At 48.2% G+C, this 18,912-nt stretch overlaps 1 protein-coding gene and 2 long non-coding RNA genes across 3 annotated transcripts in view; 2 read left to right on the top strand and 1 right to left on the bottom strand.

Annotated features, from left to right (window-relative positions):
* CIB4 (calcium and integrin binding family member 4) overlaps positions 1-14,599 on the bottom strand; it is a 51,946-nt gene extending 37,347 nt beyond the window's left edge. Inside the window, exons 1-3 of the mRNA XM_081592816.1 lie at positions 14,480-14,599; positions 14,019-14,053; positions 4,862-4,958 (exon numbers count right to left, since the gene is read on the bottom strand). Of these exons, the coding sequence (XP_081448942.1) occupies positions 4,862-4,958; positions 14,019-14,053; positions 14,480-14,533 (186 nt within the window). The 5' untranslated portion in view covers positions 14,534-14,599. The remainder of the gene's footprint in view (positions 1-4,861; positions 4,959-14,018; positions 14,054-14,479) is intronic.
* On the top strand, positions 3,313-9,303 carry LOC145546313 (uncharacterized). Its single transcript, XR_014082740.1, has 2 exons — positions 3,313-3,404; positions 3,848-9,303. It is a non-coding gene; the product is annotated as an uncharacterized LOC145546313 (long non-coding RNA).
* Positions 14,600-14,651: 52 nt separating the features above from the next.
* LOC145546315 (uncharacterized) lies at positions 14,652-18,234 on the top strand. The gene is made up of 2 exons (XR_014082741.1): positions 14,652-14,905; positions 16,098-18,234. It is a non-coding gene; the product is annotated as an uncharacterized LOC145546315 (long non-coding RNA).
* Positions 18,235-18,912: the final 678 nt, after the last annotated feature.

The raw sequence follows: 18,912 nt of genomic DNA on the forward strand, positions 1-18,912 counted from the left end.
CTGAAAATGGTTGCCTCCAGAGAAGGGAAACGGGGGAGGGCAGTCCCCATAGGGCAACTTGATTCTCAGCCGGCATAAAAAATTTATTTAAATACTATATAGTGGTGGTTTAGTCACTAAGTTGTGTCCGACTCTTGCAACCCCATGGACTGTAGCCTGCCAGCCTCCTCTGTCCATGGGATTCTCCAGGCAAGAACACTGGAGTGGTTGCCATTTCCTTCTTCCATATATGTGTGTGTGTGTATATATATATATATACTTTTTAATTAAAAAAACCACAATCCCATCCTTGCCCATCCTACTCTGGTGGTTTCTGGAGAGGCTGAATAACCACGAGGGCTTCTCATTGTCCATAGCCTTGGGAGTGAGTTCATTGCAAGCTATTCTAAGCTTCCCTGCTGGCTCAGACGGTAAAGAATCTGCCTACAATGCAGGAGACCTGGGTTCAATCCCTGGGTCGGGAGGATCCCTTGGAGAAGGGAATGGCAACCCGCTTCGGTACTCTTGCCTGGGAAATCCCATGAGCAGAGGAGCCTGGTGGCAGTCCATGGGGTCACAAAAAGTCAGACACAACTGAGCGACTAACACACACACATATTCTAAGCAAATGGGCTCAGCCTATAGCAGGCCTCTGAAAGGCTCAGAAACACCAGGTCTAGATGGAAACCGAGTTGGAGCTGAAACCTCAGAAGCCACACCTGGAGCAACTCCTGACATCTCAGGCGTGTTCCCAAACCTCAAGGTGTTTTTACAGATTTGATGCTACGATAAAATGTAGTAAGGATCAGGCTGTGCCCAGACCACCTGCCTGTAGGAACCCCAGAAAGGGAGATGGAAAGAGGCCGGAGGTGTGCAGTAGCCTTGTTCATTAGGGGAGCTTCTACCAAACTCCCCACCTGGGACACCCCAAGATCTTCCCCCGAGTCCTGCAGCTGGCTGTCCTAGTCCCGGAAACTAGAAACCCACGTGGGTCACACCATGTCAGTACTCATCAGTGTTTATAGAAAGCAAGATCGTTATTTACAAGAACAGAAACATTGAGCTAATTCACGTTTAAATACATCAAACAGAGCAGCAGACAAAAAGAAAACAGAAACTTCTGGGTAAAAGGGGGCAGTGAGCCCCAGCTTAGCACGGCCTTCCTGTGTCCCTGCTGGACTCTGTTGCTCAGGCTGCGCTTGCCCTGCCCTCCACGATGGGCAGACCCTTCCCAATGTTAGCCAACCTCCTTTTTCCATGAGTGTATCCAAGTTAGGAAAATAGAACTTTCTTCCCAGATCACTCAATACCCTGAGCCAAGTAATACCGGTACCCAGAGCTCCCTTGGGCCCTGTTCTCCAAGCTTTTCCAGAGAAGTGTTCTGCACAGGGTGAGTCACCCAGCTCCCATCCTTCAGACCACAGAGGACATGGGGATACTTGGGTCCCTACCTCCCATCAAATCTCTCCTTGCTTCTCTTGAGAACTCAGTTTTCTGCTTCAATCAAGATTGGAAAGGCACAGAGAGAAACTTGAGTCCTGGATCTTAATCCCCCAAAGCTAGTCTGAGGACCAGGAATGATCAGTGACAAAGTTCTTGACAACCAAGAACAGAGGGAGAGAAATAAAATGAAAAAGGGATGTGTATGGAAAGAACGGTTGCTGCTTCTGGGATTAGATCGTTCTTACATTTTTGTTCTAAAATTAATATCTTTACAAAGTGAAATGATGATTGTGGATGACATGTTTCCTTAAGTCCTTACTTGGCAAAATTGGCAAGTTAGCATCTCTAGCTAGTCCTTCCACAAAATAATAACTTTGGGAGGGGGATCAGATTTCACTGGACTACGAATACCCAGAGTTTGGGACATATTGCAGTAGATGACCCAAAGAAGAGTAAGACCGAGCTCTGGGTCAGAAGCAGAACCACAGACTCAGAGGGTGAGAAGGGTACCAATGCATGCAGTCCACTGACACTTAAGCGTGTGCCAGATCACCACCAGCTGAGAGCTTGGCCTGCTTCCACTTGGTGCCCTTCAGTGACAGGGAGCTCACTTCCTCTGTGTACAGCTCTGATGATTACAAAGTGCTTCCTTTGTATTGTGGAGAAACCTTTGTCCTTGGACCCAGGCCTACACTTGGGAGCTCCTAGAACCAGCCCTTTCACCTGCAGGAAAACAGCTCCGCTCTGTACCCTTTGCCTCCCAGTCTTCTTTGACTTCCATTTGCTTCCCCTCACCGCTAGTCATTCCTCTTGTGAAGTGACTTGCTGGAGATTACTTGCCTGGCAAGTGAGTTCAAAGCCAGCTCTCCTGCTCCTGGCCCTGTGCCCTGCACCCTAGCTCAGTGTGTCCTCAATTCAGGAGATGGTACTGGCTGTTCAGAAACAATTGGAAAAGCAACGAAGAATCCAAAATGGAAAAAAAAAAAAAAGGCAATATACAAAAAAAGTCAATGTGATCCCAATAAACACGTATAGATCCACATTAAAAATGAAAGAATGGAAGGAAATAAGGCAATATGGTCATGACGGTCATTCTTTAAGGTAGGCTACCTGATGATTTTTATCACATTTTTGCTTTTCTCTCTGTGCTTTCCAATTTTTCTGCAATGATGTGGTTTTTATTTGCAGGACAGAATAAAATAATGACCATTTAGAAGGATGAAATGAGAAATGTCAAATTAAAGTAATCACACCCAAGACATCCTCCCTCTTTCAGTTCCCAGCCACTGTTCTGTGAACAAGCTCCTGCGGCTCTTGGGCCCTGGGCGGTGGTCCTCCCCCAGACCCTCGCACATTGCAGCACTTTACAGCAGTCTCACAGTCTTGCTGCATCAGCACCCAGCCCTTGACTGCCAAATGATGAGGCTGAGGTCAAGTAGACCCCAGACCACCCGGGGTTGTGGCCAATGTGCTCCTGCCATCTGCCCCTCCTCTGTTTTCTCCAGCCTTGGAGCCCCACCCCAGTCCCCAGGTGGAAGAAAGGAGAGGATGGGGAAAAAAACGGAGGGTGCAGAGGACCATGGCTCATCCCCGCCAGGTCTGTTACACGCACAGGGTGTGCATATTATTGTACAGACAGGAGATTAAACTTAGAGGAGAGATGTGTCATCCATGGAGTGTGATGGAGCTGGGCCCAGACCCAGCCCTCTGATCCAGTGCAGTGCTTGGGCCTCTAGAGGGGACTCAGATCAGAGCCCCTAGGCGTGACTGTGGTGTGCTGGGTATGTGCAGAGTGCCAGGGCCACGGGTCACACAACACTCTCTGTGCCAGCGCTACAGGGCGGGTCTTTGCCAGCTGCTCCCTAGGGCGCCTGGCAGTCCCAGGCACATGTCAGAGCCAAGCCCTGATTAGAAGTGGAGGCCTGGCCCGAGGGTCAGAGTCCTGTCTGACTTCCAGGTTCTTCGGTATCACGTGGCCCTGGGTGAGTTGCTCCCCTGTTGGGGACTCAGTTATCCAAAGGATAAAATCAGAGTGGAGAGCATTTGACAGTGATTAGACTGGCAGTTTACAAGTCTTTTTTTTCCCCCATTTGGGTATTCTGGGACTGACCCGTGACACCGTCCCCCATCCTGGAGGACAGGGCAGAAGCTCCCCATTCAGCCTGGTCTTTGGGTGCCCCTCACCCTGGCTTCCTGTGTGGATAGTCTAGGTCTTAGAGACATTCCCCACCTCAAGTAAGAATGTTTGTGGGTGTGGGGATGTGCAGGGCTGTGTCTGTGTGAGTCGGGGGTCCCAAGAGGACAGGCTCCCCATTTTGTAGCCGGGACATTCTCCAGGGATGTCACCTTGTTGAGGATTTTGCTCTCAGCTCACCTCATCCCCTCCCCCTCCCTCTCCCCTGTTTTTGGTCTCCTTGTCTTCCAGGCTCCAGCCTCTATCGCAAGCCCCAGGCTCTGTGTTCCTTCTCTGTTTCTGCCCTGGAACAGGTCTGTCACTGGGGAGCGGCCGCCCCTGTGCCCCCCACAACCCCTCTGTGGTCTCTCCCTCAGGATCCCTCCACCCCCCACTCCCATCCCTGCACCCACCTCCCCGGGCCCTCTTTAAAGAGGTGCCCACGGCTTTCAGAGCCAGTTTTGTTCCAGACAGAAATGAAGATGGACTTTTGTTGTACAATGACACTTTCAAACCATTATTCTGCAGAGACCCAAATGAAAACTCAGGAAGTCTGACACCACCGTGATTTGTTCATATGACGTTGCCTTTTTGCACAAAGTTTAATTAAAATTTCAGGAGTTGTATGCGAGACATCAAAAGAGACACAGATAAATAGAACAGTATTATGGACTCTATGGGAGAGGGCGAGGGCGGGATGATATGGGAGAATGGCATGGAAGCATGTAAATTATCATGTGTGGGGCGAATCACCAGTCCGGGTTTGATGCATGTTACAGGGTGCTCGGGGCTGGTGCACCGGGATAGCCCGGAGGGATGGGATGGGGGGGTGAAGAGGGGGTTCTGGAGGGGGAAGACATGTACACCCATGGTGGATTCATGTCGATGTATAGCAAAACAAATACAATATTGTAAAGTTAAAAAATAGAAAATAAACTAATTAAAAAAAAATTTCAGGAGTGATTGGGGAGCCCTTTATGGTGCACCTCTGGGCTCTTCCAGGTGCCCTGGGGGAAGGGCAGGGTCTTTTTACAACAGAAGCCAGTGCTCAAGGACGGTCCCTAGGAGATTGGAAGTGGGGGGCACTGACAACTGCAGCAAAGCACAGCCTGTGGGGGTACACGGGCCTCAGGGAGCACACGGGATCCCAGCCACCCTGCCACTCCACCCGTTTCACAGGTGAGCACACTGAGACCAGCACTTTCCGAGACTCAGCAGATCCCAAGGACACCGCCCCATCCCCTCCACCCTGCCCCCTGGACTCACCCTCAGGGCTGGCAGGGAGCTGACTTGGTCCACGGTCAGCGTGGCCTCCTTGTAGTACTTCCCGGGGGGACAGAGCTTCAGGAAGGAGTCATGGATGCTGAGAAGAGAGGCAGGGGTGGACTGAGGGTGGGGACCAGCAGGCCCCCTGCCTCCTGAGGGCTCCCTTTGGGGAGGACTGATTGACACACATTTGGTAGTTATAAATCATCCTGGCCTTCCAGAAACGTGCCTGAGGCTCCAGAGTGCCCAGCGCATGCGCCGTGGGGGATGCAAAGATAAACCAATATGCTCTGTAGCCTGAAGATAATCTACAAGTGCACTGGAAAGGACTTCTGTCCTCCCTTCCTTGGTCCCTCCTTTACGGATGGAGGAACCAGCAGGTCCTTGGGGAAGCCAGGATGCCACCCCAGGCCATCTGTCCAGCCCCACCCTTGTCCCAAGGAAAAGAGGTCACTCCATGGGTGTGGCCAAGCAGCCAGCAAACCACACAGCCACCGGAGGCCAGTGAGCTGGATCCAGACGATGGGACTGAACAACTGTCCTCATCGATCCAGTAATCAATGTCTGTCTGCGGGCCTCCTGCCCGCTCCAGGGGATTTGGCTTATGAGGGACAGGCAGGCAGAGTGGGAAATGAATGGCCGTGTGGGTGCTGCGAGGCAGAGGGCCAGGAGAGCAGGGACCTTGTGCTGGAGCCCTCCCCACCCACATTCTGGAGCATGGACCATATCAACCTTGTAAGGGGTTGGGGAGGGAGCTGAAAAGTGAGGTGTAAAATGGACAAAGGGAGATAATCTCCAGGAAAAGATAGGGTGGGGACAGCAAGGAGAGAGGAAAGCCATCGTACCCAGGGCGGGGCGAGGGGTGGGGGGTGTGTGTCCAGTGGCCTCCAGGGGAGGGGGCCCTGGCAGTGGTCTGCCCCTAGCCCCAAGGAACATTTGATCACTGTCATTGTTAGAGTTGCTAGTGTGGGGTAATAAAAAAGCAGACTGACTTTCAGTATGTTTTATTAATTTTAAAGAATTCTCTGAGGCCAGGCACCTGTATGGTTGACACACAGGGTGTGTCGCCCACTCTGGCCCCTCACTAGGAGTACCTGCTGCACGCTGCCAACTCGCTTGGACATTTCTGGAGGAACCTACAAAACCATCTTGCATGGAAGGGACCATTATCTCTTCCTTACAGAGAAGGAAACTGAGACTCAAGGAGGTAAAATACTCGCCTTGCCTAAGGTCACACAGGAGTGAGCATGAAGCCAGAGCTGCAGATGCCAAAGCTCTTTCCCCAGGAGCCCAGAGAGGGAGGTCTCAGAAGGGCTGCAGGCGGGGAGGCAGGGAAAAGGGGGAACACCTATTGCTGTTGTCACCAGCTCTTGTTTTTTAAGCTCTGTGTGCCTGGTACATTCAACCATATTATCTCAATGAATCTTCCCAGCAACCCTGTGGGATAGATATAGAGGTGATGATGTCTATAGATGTGGAGACCAAGGCTCAGAGAGTTGAAGGGGTCTGCCCCAGGTCATTCAGCTTGGAAGTGGTCGAGGTAGGTCTGAACCCTAAGCCGGGCTCCTCGGGCTGTGCTGCCTACCTCTAAAAGGTCCCAGGTGAAAGACTCTCAGCACCCCCTCCCTGCCCTGGAGAGTCTTCTGGGGAGGGGGTACCGTGGGGAGGGCCCTGCCCAGACTTCGTGTCTTCCCAGGCCGCCGAGTGGGTGGGCTGCCCGCAGATGAATCGTGGCTGCTTCTCAGCTTGCCACAAAATGTTCTCCTCCAAATATGGATCAGCCAGCTCTAAGTGGAACTCGGAATTAATCACTAATGGACTCAAAAGTCAAAGCCATTTGAAAAGCTCACACATCTCGCCTGCCAGAAAGCAAGCAGCCCAAGCTGCGTCTCCCTTCCACACCTAGCCAGACGAGGGAGGGGCTGTCTGCGGCAGGGAGGGCCGAGACAGTGGGGGAGACCAGCTCCACTGCTCTGACTCTGCAGGACCGTGGATCTGCCGCATCCCTCTCTGCAGTGAATCTCAGCTAGCTCCCTCCATCCTCCAGTTTGGGAGTTCTGTACCCTTCTCGGGCATCCTGTCCATCTCTTGCCTCTGAGACCCTCCAGTTTAGCCTTTTTCGACTGGGTGGGTCCCACATCAGAAGCACACAGGGAGCTTGTGAAAGGATCAGCTCTAGAGATTCTCATTCAAGGCTAGTGTCGGCCCCAGGCACCTATAGGCTCTACATGCTTCTGTGTTTGTATTGTACAGGTAGGACTGAGAACACGGCTCCAGTGAGAGTCACCATCCCAGTCTGGGCTCCCCGACCTGGGCTTCACCCCCATCCCATGGGGTCAATTGTCCCTTTCACCACGGAGTGGCCTGCAGGTATTTTATAAATGGCCTCATCTCTAGCCTGGAAAGGTAACTTTTGGTTCTATGATCTACTGGTTCCAAGCTGTGTGACTCTGGGCAAATAGCTTCATTTCTTTGAGCTAGTTTCCTCATTCACAAAAAGGAAATGAAAATACCATGAAAATGACAGCTACCACAGTCTCAGCACCGACCTCTGTGCCAGGTACTGCTTTAATTCCTATGCAGATCTGATCATCTAACTGACCTAATAACAATTAGGTTGAATACATACTTTTTGTATGTGTGAAAACGGGCTCAGTGAGGGTAAGAAAGCACTCAAGGTCACACAGCAAGTAAGTGAAAAAGTTGAGCCTCAGATTCTGGCCTTTGACTTCTAGGAAGCAAGCCTCTACCTGCTGACCTTCTGGTGCTCCGGGTGGACCAGGAGCTAACAGCCAGGACAGGGCATGGAGACTGGCAAGTTTGGGGACCTCAAGGGTGCTCAGAGGATCCAGGGGCTTCATGGTCAGGTTAGCCTGAGCAGGAACTAGGGCAAAGCTTCAGGATCCCGTTTGCCAGACCTACATCCAGCCCAAGATCATGTCAGGAGCCATCCCTGAGCAATGTAATGTACCCCGAAATTGCTCAAACTGAGTCAGGCTGACCCAGGCTCAGCCATGGGGATCTAAAGGAAGCCACACGTGCCCTTTCTGAGTCAGGTCCCAGACTCAGAGTCCAGAGCCTCAGGTGAAGATAAGGGCCCCAAAGGGTCTGTGCACCGAGTCCATAGAGACATCTGGAAGGCGGGGGCAGTTTAACCAGAGTCAGAGAGGGCTAACCTGGAAGCTGCTCTTTCAGAGACCAGCAGGATGTGAAAGAAGACTCCCACAGGTTAGACATTCAGGGTAGACAGACCCCTTCTTAGAGAGCTGAGTCAAGGCAGCCCTGGATGGGGAAGAAGCGGTCACATGCGGCCTGCCCCTCCCATTAGGTGTCATCTGTGGATCCAGTGACCAGGCCTTTTTGTCCCATGCAAGTCACAGATAAGAAGGTGGGAAAGCATTAGACAAGGGCAGAGCCACTCTGCTTCCCTGTTTATCAGTCTCTTGGATACTTTTTTTTCAACTGGCTAAATCCATCCAGATGTACTGTCATCCAAGCCACATTTCTTTGTCACGTTCATAGGAAAATCACAACACAGTGTCAGAGGTGATGTTGGAAACTTGTTCAGAAGTGATCAGGGCTTAGTCTGGCTCGATTTAGCCCTGGCAGCCCAGGGTGTTTGCTCTCTCCCCTGAGCATCACGTGCCATCTGCCCCCTGAGCCACAGCCAGTGTTGCTGGGAACCCATATCAAAGCTGCCCCTTCCCTTTACAGACAAGGCATCAACACTAACCCTAACGTAATCCGAGCTCCTGTCCCTCCAAGGAGTTAACCTAGAAATCAGCTTATATGTGTGTGCGTATCCTTCCTAAAATATTCTCTGTGTGTCTACATATGCATGCATGTATAGCCCTTTATTTTACTAAAAGTAGCACCCTATATGTATCAGTCTAGTTTACCAAAGTGAGAGTGAAATAGGTTTTAAAAAGCCAACAGCACTATAATTAATATTATTAATACACGGTATCCTATACCACCTCTTTACCCCTGCTCTCTAGAGGCTGAATTTTTTTTTTAATGTTTTTCTATTTCTCTTGGTTTTCCCTTAATATTTGCATAGTATTTCTAGAGATGATGCTGATACTGCCACTTGGTATTTTTTCATTGCAGACTTTATTTTGTGACCTCTTACTGTTAAAAAAAGAGAATTTATCTCTATCTATAAACTACTTTGGGCTTCCTTGGTGGCTCAGATGGTAAAGAATCTGCCTGCAAATTGGGAAACCTTGGTTCAATCCCTGGGTTGAGAAGATCCCCTTGAGGAGGGCATAGCAACCCACTCCAGTATTCTTGCCTGGAGAATCCCCATGGACAGAGGAGCCTGGTAGGCTACAGACCATGAAGTTGCAAAGAGTCAGACACGACTGAGCGACTCAGCACGGCACATATATACTACTTCTTCCCCTAACATCCTGATATAAAATGATTTTCCTGAATCAAAATCCAGTATTTATATTATTGTTATATGTATGTATTATTACACATTATATATGTATTATTCAAACATTGCTCACAGCTGAGTTCCCTAATACAACATGATTACATTTTCTTTCTTGCAAGACTCTTTTTGCCAGAGTTAATAATCACTTTGTTTTTCTTTTGCTTAGGTTTCAGTGTTTCTATTATTATTTCATTCTTAAACTTTCTGCAGAACTGTGGAGTTCCTCTTCGTGTGTTTATATACCTTACATCATCCATCATCCAGGTTCATTTTGTTTTCTTGGGGGTATCACTCCTGGAATTCCTAAATCCTTAATTCTAATCTGGATTCATCGCTTTACATGCCTGCTACATTGTCATCCTTGGGTTTCTGTTTACTGTCGTTTTTGAAATTCCATTGGGTTGTGGTCTTCTGTTTTCTGGTTCTTACGTCTTCTTTTTTCCTTAGTTTGAAAGTGAAGTTTGCTCATTTGTGTCCGGCTCTTTGCGACACCATGGACTACACAGTCCATGGAGTTCTCCAGGACAGAAGACTGTAGTGGGTAGCCGTTCCCTTCTCCACGGGATCTTCCTAACCCAGGGATTGAACGCAGGTCTCCAGCATTCCAGGCAGATTGTTTACCAGCTGAGCTATCAAGAAATCCTTTTTCTAAGTTTACTCACTAATTTTAATGAAGAACTTAGTTTACTTATTAATTTTAATGGACACTGCAGAAGCTGCCTGAGACAAGGTGCATGAGGTAATTGTTTTAGAATTCACATGTCAAAAAATATTGTTTCACCTTCACTCTTGATTAATAGTTTAACTATGACTTAATCCTACATTGGAATTTTTTCCTTTGATTTTTGAAGGTGTTTAGCCACCGTCTTCCAGCACAAGTCTAAAATCATTCTACTTCCTGATCCTCTGTATGTATTCTGTTTTCTTCCTCTGTGGACGTTCTTAGGATCTTCTAAATACCTCTGGTGTCCTGAAATAAATTAACGTAGGCTTTGAAATTTTTTTCCTTCAAATATGTAGTATCTCTTAGCTTTCAATTCATGTGCAATTGCCAAGTCTGTAACAAGCTGACTGGCAGCTCATCCATGCTCATCTCTGTTCCTGGTGGTCCTGAGTCAGAAGCCTGCATGGCTAGCTCTCTCCACATGGTGAGCTCCTGTCCTCTGCTGGGCTGGGGAACGGGTGCCGAGTGGATTGCAGTGCAAGAGGAGAAATCATATAATGCCATCTTTTTGTTTTCACCTGAGCCTTCATCCTGGCATTCAGAGGTTCCTGAGCCTTTCTGGGTCATTGATTCCATCATCCCAATCCCTGTTTTCAAGCAATCTGCTTTCAACTTTCAGCTCTAAGTCTGTATCTTGGATCTCTTTGTTTTCCACTTTGGAAATTTTTGATCTCTCTCATCTGCTTTCATCTCTTGAGTTCTCCCTTATGGGTTTCTTTCTTTCTTTTTTTCTAATTCTAACTGTCCTTTTAGTAGGGAAAATAAATAAAAGAAAATGCTCAATTTTCCATGTTCACTGGAAGCTATGGCACATTGCTTTTTTAACTTTACAATATACCTTGGAGATACTAATCCACATCCAACATAAAACTTGTCCTTCTCTCTAAGGACAGTGCCACTGATGGATGGGTCCATCCACATTTATTTCATCCATGCCCTCTTGATTCAAGTGCAATGGCCAGGTCAAAGTGCCTTTCCCTTCCTGAAGCAGGCTTCCAGTTCTTCCCCTGTTCTCTTCTATTCTTCACAGCTCCTGGCAGCTGTTCCACACCCTCAGCTGCTCCCCAGAGTGTGGTCTTCCTAATCTGGAGACTCACCTTGGTTTGAAGTGGCAAAGAGCTCTCCCTGGTATCACCCCGTCCATCTTAGCATTTTTATCCCCACTTCATGCTTGTCCTGCTCTGTCTCAGTTGAAAATCTCCATGATGGTGAAACACAAAGAGAGTAGACACTCAGCCACTGCACCTCCTCTCTGTCTTCCTGGAGCACTGGCATCCCCATCCCTCCTCCAGCACTGACCCATCCTGTTCTTCTAGAGCCCAAAGCATGGGAGTCTTATGGGCAGAGGCTACCCAAGGGCCAGGCACCAGGGCCTCATGCTTAGGCATGGCACTGACAAAAGACAGGGTTGGCTAGAGGTGGCTTTGAGAGAAGTTGGTTAGAGAAGTTGGGCTGGAGTGGAGACTTTGCTGGCCTCACTCACTGGGACCTGCCTCCCCAGTACAAACAGATGAGGTGAGGCCCCTCCCATGAGGGGCTCACTTTCAATAGGGGTGGAGAGAAGTGTGAAACAGGAGGTAGGCAGGGGCTGTCTCATGGCCTGTGTGGGCAGTTCAGAAAAGAGGAGTCCCTAAGGACAGCTCCCTACCAGAACATCTTTCTCAAAGGCCAGTGGAGAACACATGAAGATGGAAGGGCTTCCCTCCCCTTCTCCTCTCTCTTGACTGACTTCCCCCCCTCAACTCCCACCACTACATTGGTGGGGGGGATGGGGCACATGTGAGGGGCCCTAGAGATCCAGAGAAGACCATCTGAGAATTTTGAACTTTCTAGATGGAAAGAGGAGCAGGCATGGTCATGCTGAAGTGGAGAGAGAATAAATTAGTGCAGAACAATCCTGTCCTTCCTGTTGACATTTTAGACATGTCTACCCTTTGCCCACCATTTCTACGGCTAGAAATCTCTCCTATGGATTTACTCTCACTTGTGGAATAAGCTTTGTTTTTGTTCAGTTGCTAAGTCATGTCTGACTCTTTGCAACCCTAGGGACTACAGCATGCCAGGCTTCCCAGTCCTCCACTATCTCCCGGATTTTGCTCAAGTTCATGTCCATTGAGTTGGTGATGCTGTCTAACCATCTTATCCTCTGTCGCCCTCTTCTCCTTTTGCCTTCTATCTTTCCCAGCATCAGGGTCTTTTCCAATGAGTTGGCTCTTTGCCTCAGGTGGCCAAAATATTGGCGCTTCTTTATCAGTCCTTCCAATGAATATTCAGAGTTAATTTCGTTTAGGATTGACTGGTTTGATTTCCTTGCAGTCTAAGGGATTCTCAAGAGTCTACTCCAGCACCACAATTCAAAAGCAGGTTGGCTCTTCGCATCAGGTGGCCAAAGTATTGGAGCTTCAGCATCAGTCCTTCCAATGAATATTCAGGGTTGATTTCTTTTAGGATTGACTGGTTTGATCTCCTTGCAGTCCAAGGGACACTCAAGAGTCTTCTGCAGCATCACAATTCAAAAGCTTATCAATTGAATAAGCTATTTTTACATAGATGTTTACTATAGCGTTATTGATAGAACTAAAAGTCATAAACAACTTAAGTTACATTATGGGGGGAGGTTGTAAAATGAATGATATTTCCTCTATAGGAAAGAATGTCCCATAGTCATTATAAAGAATGAGTCATTATAAAGAATGTGCTTTATGTAAAGAGAGCCAACATGAAAACTTAAAAAGAAAAAAGATCCAGAGCAGTATAATGCTACACTACAAACTGGTAAATGCTGCAGTGTGAACGGGATAAAATTTTTGAAGGATATTTATGTAGATCTATCTTGAAAATTTTTTCTGGAAGCCTTGATGAGAAATCAACTATGAACAAGGGTTATCATCAGGGAGAAGGCCTGGGAAGGAGGGAGACACTTACTTTTCTCTTAGAATATTTATGCTATTTGAATTTTCTGGCCATGCTCACATATTACTTTTCAATTTTTATTTCATTTTTATGCAAGTGTTCCTTTTTTAGAAAATATCAATGAGATGTATAAGTAGTAGGATGTAGAGTTTTGTCATATTTTTCTTTATTTCTAAAATGAGCAAACACTCGTTTTAAAAGGAAAGTGATGTAACCCAGTGACTGTCCCTGGTCTCCATCACTTCCTATGCCCTGGACATCCATCAGTCCCCCATCCCCATGCCAGGAGAGTCTCATGCTTGTGGCAGAATTGTTGCCTTGCCTGGGACCCTGAGTGGGAAGTGCAGCTTCCAGGCTAGGTGTAGTCTGGGGAGGGTGAGTCCAGCAGAGACAAAAAGGCGAGAGGGTTCTGTGGGTCTCAGGGCAGTCTCCTCACTCCAACCTCCCTTTACCCCACCAACAATGCCCTAGAGACCCCCTTTCCTTCTCTAACAAGTTTTTGATGAGCACCTGGCCCAGGCTTAGTGCTCTCACATCTCTCATGCTCTCTACTCCCTCTGCGGTCCAGTGAGGGATCCTCGTGTTGGCTGTCTTGGCCCGGAGCCTTCCTCTCTGGCCATCACCAGCATAAGAACAGGGGGTGGTCTGCGCACTATTACAGCCACCATGCTGGGAGGCAGTGAAGCGAAACTTGGGAGGGAAGGGAGGACTAAGAGAGATTCAGAGGGGCACCAGCTTTACCCAGCTAGAGGACCACCTAGCTGCATGCACTGCAGACCTGTTTCCTAAGTCCTCTCCTCCTTGTCCTCATCATCCCAGGGAGGCCCTGTCCATCTCTGTGATTCTACGAAGAAACCTTGCCTTGGATCCCATAGCAACCTACAGCCTGACATTTCACTCCACTGTGGTCGGGCCCTGGGAATCATGACCTCAGACCTTCTGGGACTGGAGTCTGCCTCCAGCCTCGTCTCCAGGACTCTGTAGCTCTGAGCAGGGACCACATTCAGGGACCAGAGTGAGGCTGTACCAGGGTAAGATTTCAGCTCCAAGGGGAGGGAAAGGGGGCCCCCTCTACTTACCACAGGATTTCATTCCTGGTCAAGAAGGTCAAGGCCTGCAACAAACCACAGACAGGTGACTTGCCCACTCTGTCCAGCCCTGCCCTGGCACTCTGGGGAGTGGGCAACTTTGGGGGTTGGAAGGAAAAACTGATGCTCTCATTGAACAACCAGGGAATGGAGGCTCCCAGCCCTCAGCAGCAGATGCCTGAGTTGGTGGCAGAGGAGGAGACAGTGCCCCATTTCTGATGGCCTTGGGAGGGAGCACAGTGGTACAGGCCTGCAGAAAGGATCAGAGACAAGACGAAAACCCTGGGATTTGGAGCAGGAAACAAATGAGGAGGGGTCCTCTGAGAGCCAGTCTGGGTCACATGGATGTAGGTTTAGCGAAGGCGGGGACCACAGTGAGAGTTTTCCCACCCCTCCCACCTGCTTCAGGAAGCTCCCACCACTGCCCAGAATCTCCTGCTTGATCTACCCACCTGGTATTCTTCCAAGTCCTCCCAGTGCATCTGGTACCTCAGACACTGCCCCATGCCAACCCCACCCTTCTCTCTGCCAGCAGCAGAACCTCAGCCCCAAGGGCTCACCAGCTGTGCACCAAGTAATTGGTTGCCATGGCAACCTGCATTCCATCTTCTGCGCATTCTACCTGAGTCCCTGAGTGGGCAACGAAATAGATTCTTTTGGTTCCAGAGGCTAATGGACATCACCCCCAAAACAGCAAACAGAAAGGCAGCCCAGTAGCAGGTTCAAGAGTCATGAGCCAACCTTCCAGATCTGCCAAAGGCTGATAAGACGTGTGTCCCTGGGAAAGCCACTCAACCTCTCTGTGTCTCAGTTTCCTCATCTGTAAACTGAGGATGATGGTCATGGGATTGCGATGAGGATTATTTGACTCAATACAGGTAACAATGCCTTGTACATAATAAGATTTCAATAAGTGTTAGCTATTAGAACCACTTCATGGGAAATAGATGGGGAAACAGTGGAAACAATGTCAGACTCTATTTTGGGGGGCTCCAAAATCACTGCTGATGGTGATTGCAGCCATGAAATTAAAAGACGCTTACTCCTTGGAAGGAAGGTTATGGCCAACCTAGATAGCATATTTAAAAGCAGAGACATTACTTTGCCAACAAAAGTACGTCTAGTCAAGTCTATGGTTTTTCCAGTGGTCATGTATGGATGTGAGAGTTGGACGGTGAAGAAAGCTGAGTGCCGCAGAATTGATGCTTTTGAACTGTGGTGTTGGAGAAGACTCTTGAGAGTCCCTTGGACTGCAAGGAGATCCAATCAATCCATCCTAAAAGAGATCAATCCTGGGTGTTCATTGGAAGGTCTGATGTTGAAGCTGAAACTCCAATACTTTGGGCACCTCATGCGAAGGGTTGACTCATTGCAAAAGACCTTAATGCTGGGTAGGATTGGGGGCGGGAGGAGAAGGGGACGACAGAGGATGAGATGGTTGGATGGCATCACCGACTCGATGGACATGGGTTTGGGTAGACTCCAGGAGTTGGTGATGGACAGAGAGGCCTGGCGTGCTACAATTCATGGGGTCACAAAGAGTCGGACACGACTGAGCGACTGAACTGAACTGATTAGAACCATGGCCCAAGGACTATGCCAGGTGCAGAAACACAGAGATGAGTAAGCATAGACTCTGACATCAACAAGTGGCCCAAAGAGCACAGTAAAGGGCATTCCACCCCATCCATCAGCTCCCTGCAGAAGCCGAGGGCGCAGTCAAATCAGGATGATATGAAAAGGGTCTAATAAAGGGACTCTCCAAAGACAAGGTCAGGGTGTGTGGAAACCACCCAGGATCACACAGAATCCAGGCTAGTAACCACAGAGCCACTACCAGTCCTGGCCCAACACACATGGAATCAATACCCCTGTACCACCCCCTTCACTTCCTCCAATCTCCCACGGGGATAGAAAACAGAGTGGAGAGTGAGTCTAGAAAGATGAAGTCTAGCACAGACCTCAGTGTTGCTGTCCTGGAGGGTCTTTCTGAAGCCATCCCCTCCTGGTCTGAGTGCCGGTGTCAGTTTCCTGGTCCTCGTACTGATGTCATTCCACACACTTTCCCAGGTAAACAGCTCAGAAGCTTTCTTGTGGAGCTAGTTTATATCTCTGGAAATGCAGCTGCTCATTCTTCGTCATCTGCCCTCCATGGAGACACAGACTGGCAGAAGAAACCCAGGAGCCTTCAGTCCTTATTTACTAGACAGACACAAGTAAAGTACCTACAGGATGCCAGGTGCTCAGCTTGACCCTGGGAGAGACGGGTGAATGTGGTCTCAGCCTTCAAGGGATGAATACTTGCCACACACACACCCTATGGGAAATTGGGTAGATGTCATCAGAGAGGTAATACGAATTATGGGTATTTAGAAGAGGAGAAACCTAGGTAGGAAATCTTCATATAGGTGGTGGCATTTAAGTGGTTGTTACAATGTCATGGTTAAGAATGTGGGCTGGTTGCATCACTTCTTGCTGCATCCCCTTGGGCAAGGCATAAAACTACTCTGAGCCTCAGTTCCCTCATCTGTAAAATGGGAATAATAAATCTCTACAGTATTATCGCAAGGCTAAAATTAAATGATAGATATACAAACCTCTAATTTAGAAAGGTACCTGATACAATAGATTCTCATTAAAGGGGAAACAATATTATTACTTTTTAAAGTTGGGCCTGAAAGAAAGGGTAGGATGTGAGCAAACACAGTCAGTAATTACATCGCATCTTCTGGTAAACTGTTTGAGCTTCTATTCTCATTTATTGAGCAGCTTCTTTCACTAGATGTGTCCATAGTGACTGTCCCTTGTCGTGCTCAGAGAGCCCTGGGGAAGATGGAAGTTGGCGAGGTTCTGTGATGCTGTGGGGTCGCTTGGCTGGCCAGGGGCCAAAGGAGGATCTGAAGCCTGGATTGAGGTTGCAGGCCTGGGGGTCTCCCCAGCGCTGACTAGGAGCCAGGGGAGCTGCCGGGCCACACCCCAGAAGGCTGCTTCCTTCTCAAGTCTCTCTCAGCCCTCCTGTCCTATGAGGTGAAAGTGGCAGCAGGCACTGGCATGCGCCTTTAACACCTCGTTGGCACACACTACAAGGACCGCAAAAACATACTGGAGGGAATTCCCTGGTGGTCCAGTGGTTAGGTCTCCGCACTTCCACTGCAGGGGGTACAGGTTTGATCCCTGGTCAGGGAACTAAGATCCCATCAGCTGCACAGTGTGGCTTACTTACTCAACTCTTTGCTGAGCCAGGCAATGGAGACAGAATGATCAAGCCAGACAGACAAGGCCCTACCTTCATGGAATGAGAGGCCCATAGGGAAACTAACAATCCATTTGATTGTGATAAGGGCTATGAGAGAAATAAAGCAAGAATGGGGGGTGGGCAGGAGAGGCTTCCTGAGAAGGGGCCATTTGAGTAGAGACCTGAGCCACAGGAAGAGGGAACCAGGCTAAGTCTGGGGACTTTTCCAGACCCAGAAAGCAACGACATCCAGCTAGAACTTAATGACACTGTTTGGCTTTCCTTACATTTATTTACACTGTTTCTTCCACTTTGAAAATGATGCAGGCTTCCTTAGTGACTCAGATAGTAAAGAATCTGCCTGCAATATAGGAGACCCGGGTTCAATCCCTGAGTCAGGAAGATCCCCTGGAGAAGGGAATAGCTACCCACTCCAGTATTCTTGCCTGGAGAATTCCATGGACGGAGGAGCCTGGTGGGTTACAGTCCATTGGGTCGCAAAGAGTCGGACACAATTGAGTCTGACTAAAAACACTTTCACTTCCCATATATAACTATGATATGTTCCTTTTACAAATATTACCTGGTGAAAAGAAATAGGAGACAATCTAAAGAAAAATATTAAGTAAATAGACAAGTGGTGAAGAAATATGCTAGAAATCATAAAAATGTCTCTGTCTCAATTCACACACAGGTAACCAAGGTTTGCAAACTCTGCTACCTTCCTCTCTCCTTTAGTTTTCATGCCCTCACATGACCCTTTTCCCAACTCCTGCCCACTCCATCCCTATACACAGGCTCTCAACCTAGAAAGGGTTTTCACTGGTTCCTACAATTAACAATAGTAACCATAAGAATGTCACTTTACATTTGCATTGCATCGCTTTGTAATTCCAAAATGCTTTTCTACATGCCATCTCATCTGCTCAAGAGATAAAAGCCCATGCTCCTTAAAAAAGAAAGAAAGAAAAATCCCCATGCAATTCTGCCTCAATACACTAACCAACCAGCATCCTTACCTTCCTCCAGCCAGTTAAATATCTCAAACTCCTCTTTGGCAGGGATTCTGAAAAGGTGTAAATGAACAGATGATGCTGTGAAAGTGCTGCACTCAATATGCCAGTAAATTTGGAAAACTCAGCAGTGGCCACAGGACTGGAAAAGGTCAGTTTTCATTCTAATCCCTAAGAAAGGCAATGCCAAAGAATGCTCAAACTACCGCACAATTGCACTCATCTCACACGCTAGTAAAGTAATGCTCAAAATTCTCCAAGCCAGGCTTCAACAATACATGAACCATGAACTTCCAGATGTTCAAACTGGATTTAGAAAAGGCAGAGGAACCAGAGATCAAATTGCCAACATCCGCTGGATCATTGAAAAAGCAAGAGAGTTCCAGAAAAACATCTACTTCTTTATTGACTATGCCAAAGCCTTTGGCTGTGTGGACCACAAGAAACTCTGGAAAATTCTTAAAGAGATGGGAATACCAAACCACCTGACCTGCCTCTTGAGAAACCTGTATGCAGGTCAGGAAGCAACAGTTAGAACTGGACATGGAACAACAGACTGGTTCCAAATGGGGAAAGGAGTATGTCAAGGCTGTATATTGTCACCCTGCCTATTTAACTTATATGCAGAGTACATCAT

This window comes from Giraffa tippelskirchi, chromosome 4 (genome assembly GCF_054371585.1).
Source record: "Giraffa tippelskirchi isolate mGirTip1 chromosome 4, T2T-mGirTip1v1.2.pri, whole genome shotgun sequence".
Classification (NCBI taxonomy): domain Eukaryota; kingdom Metazoa; phylum Chordata; class Mammalia; order Artiodactyla; family Giraffidae; genus Giraffa; species Giraffa tippelskirchi.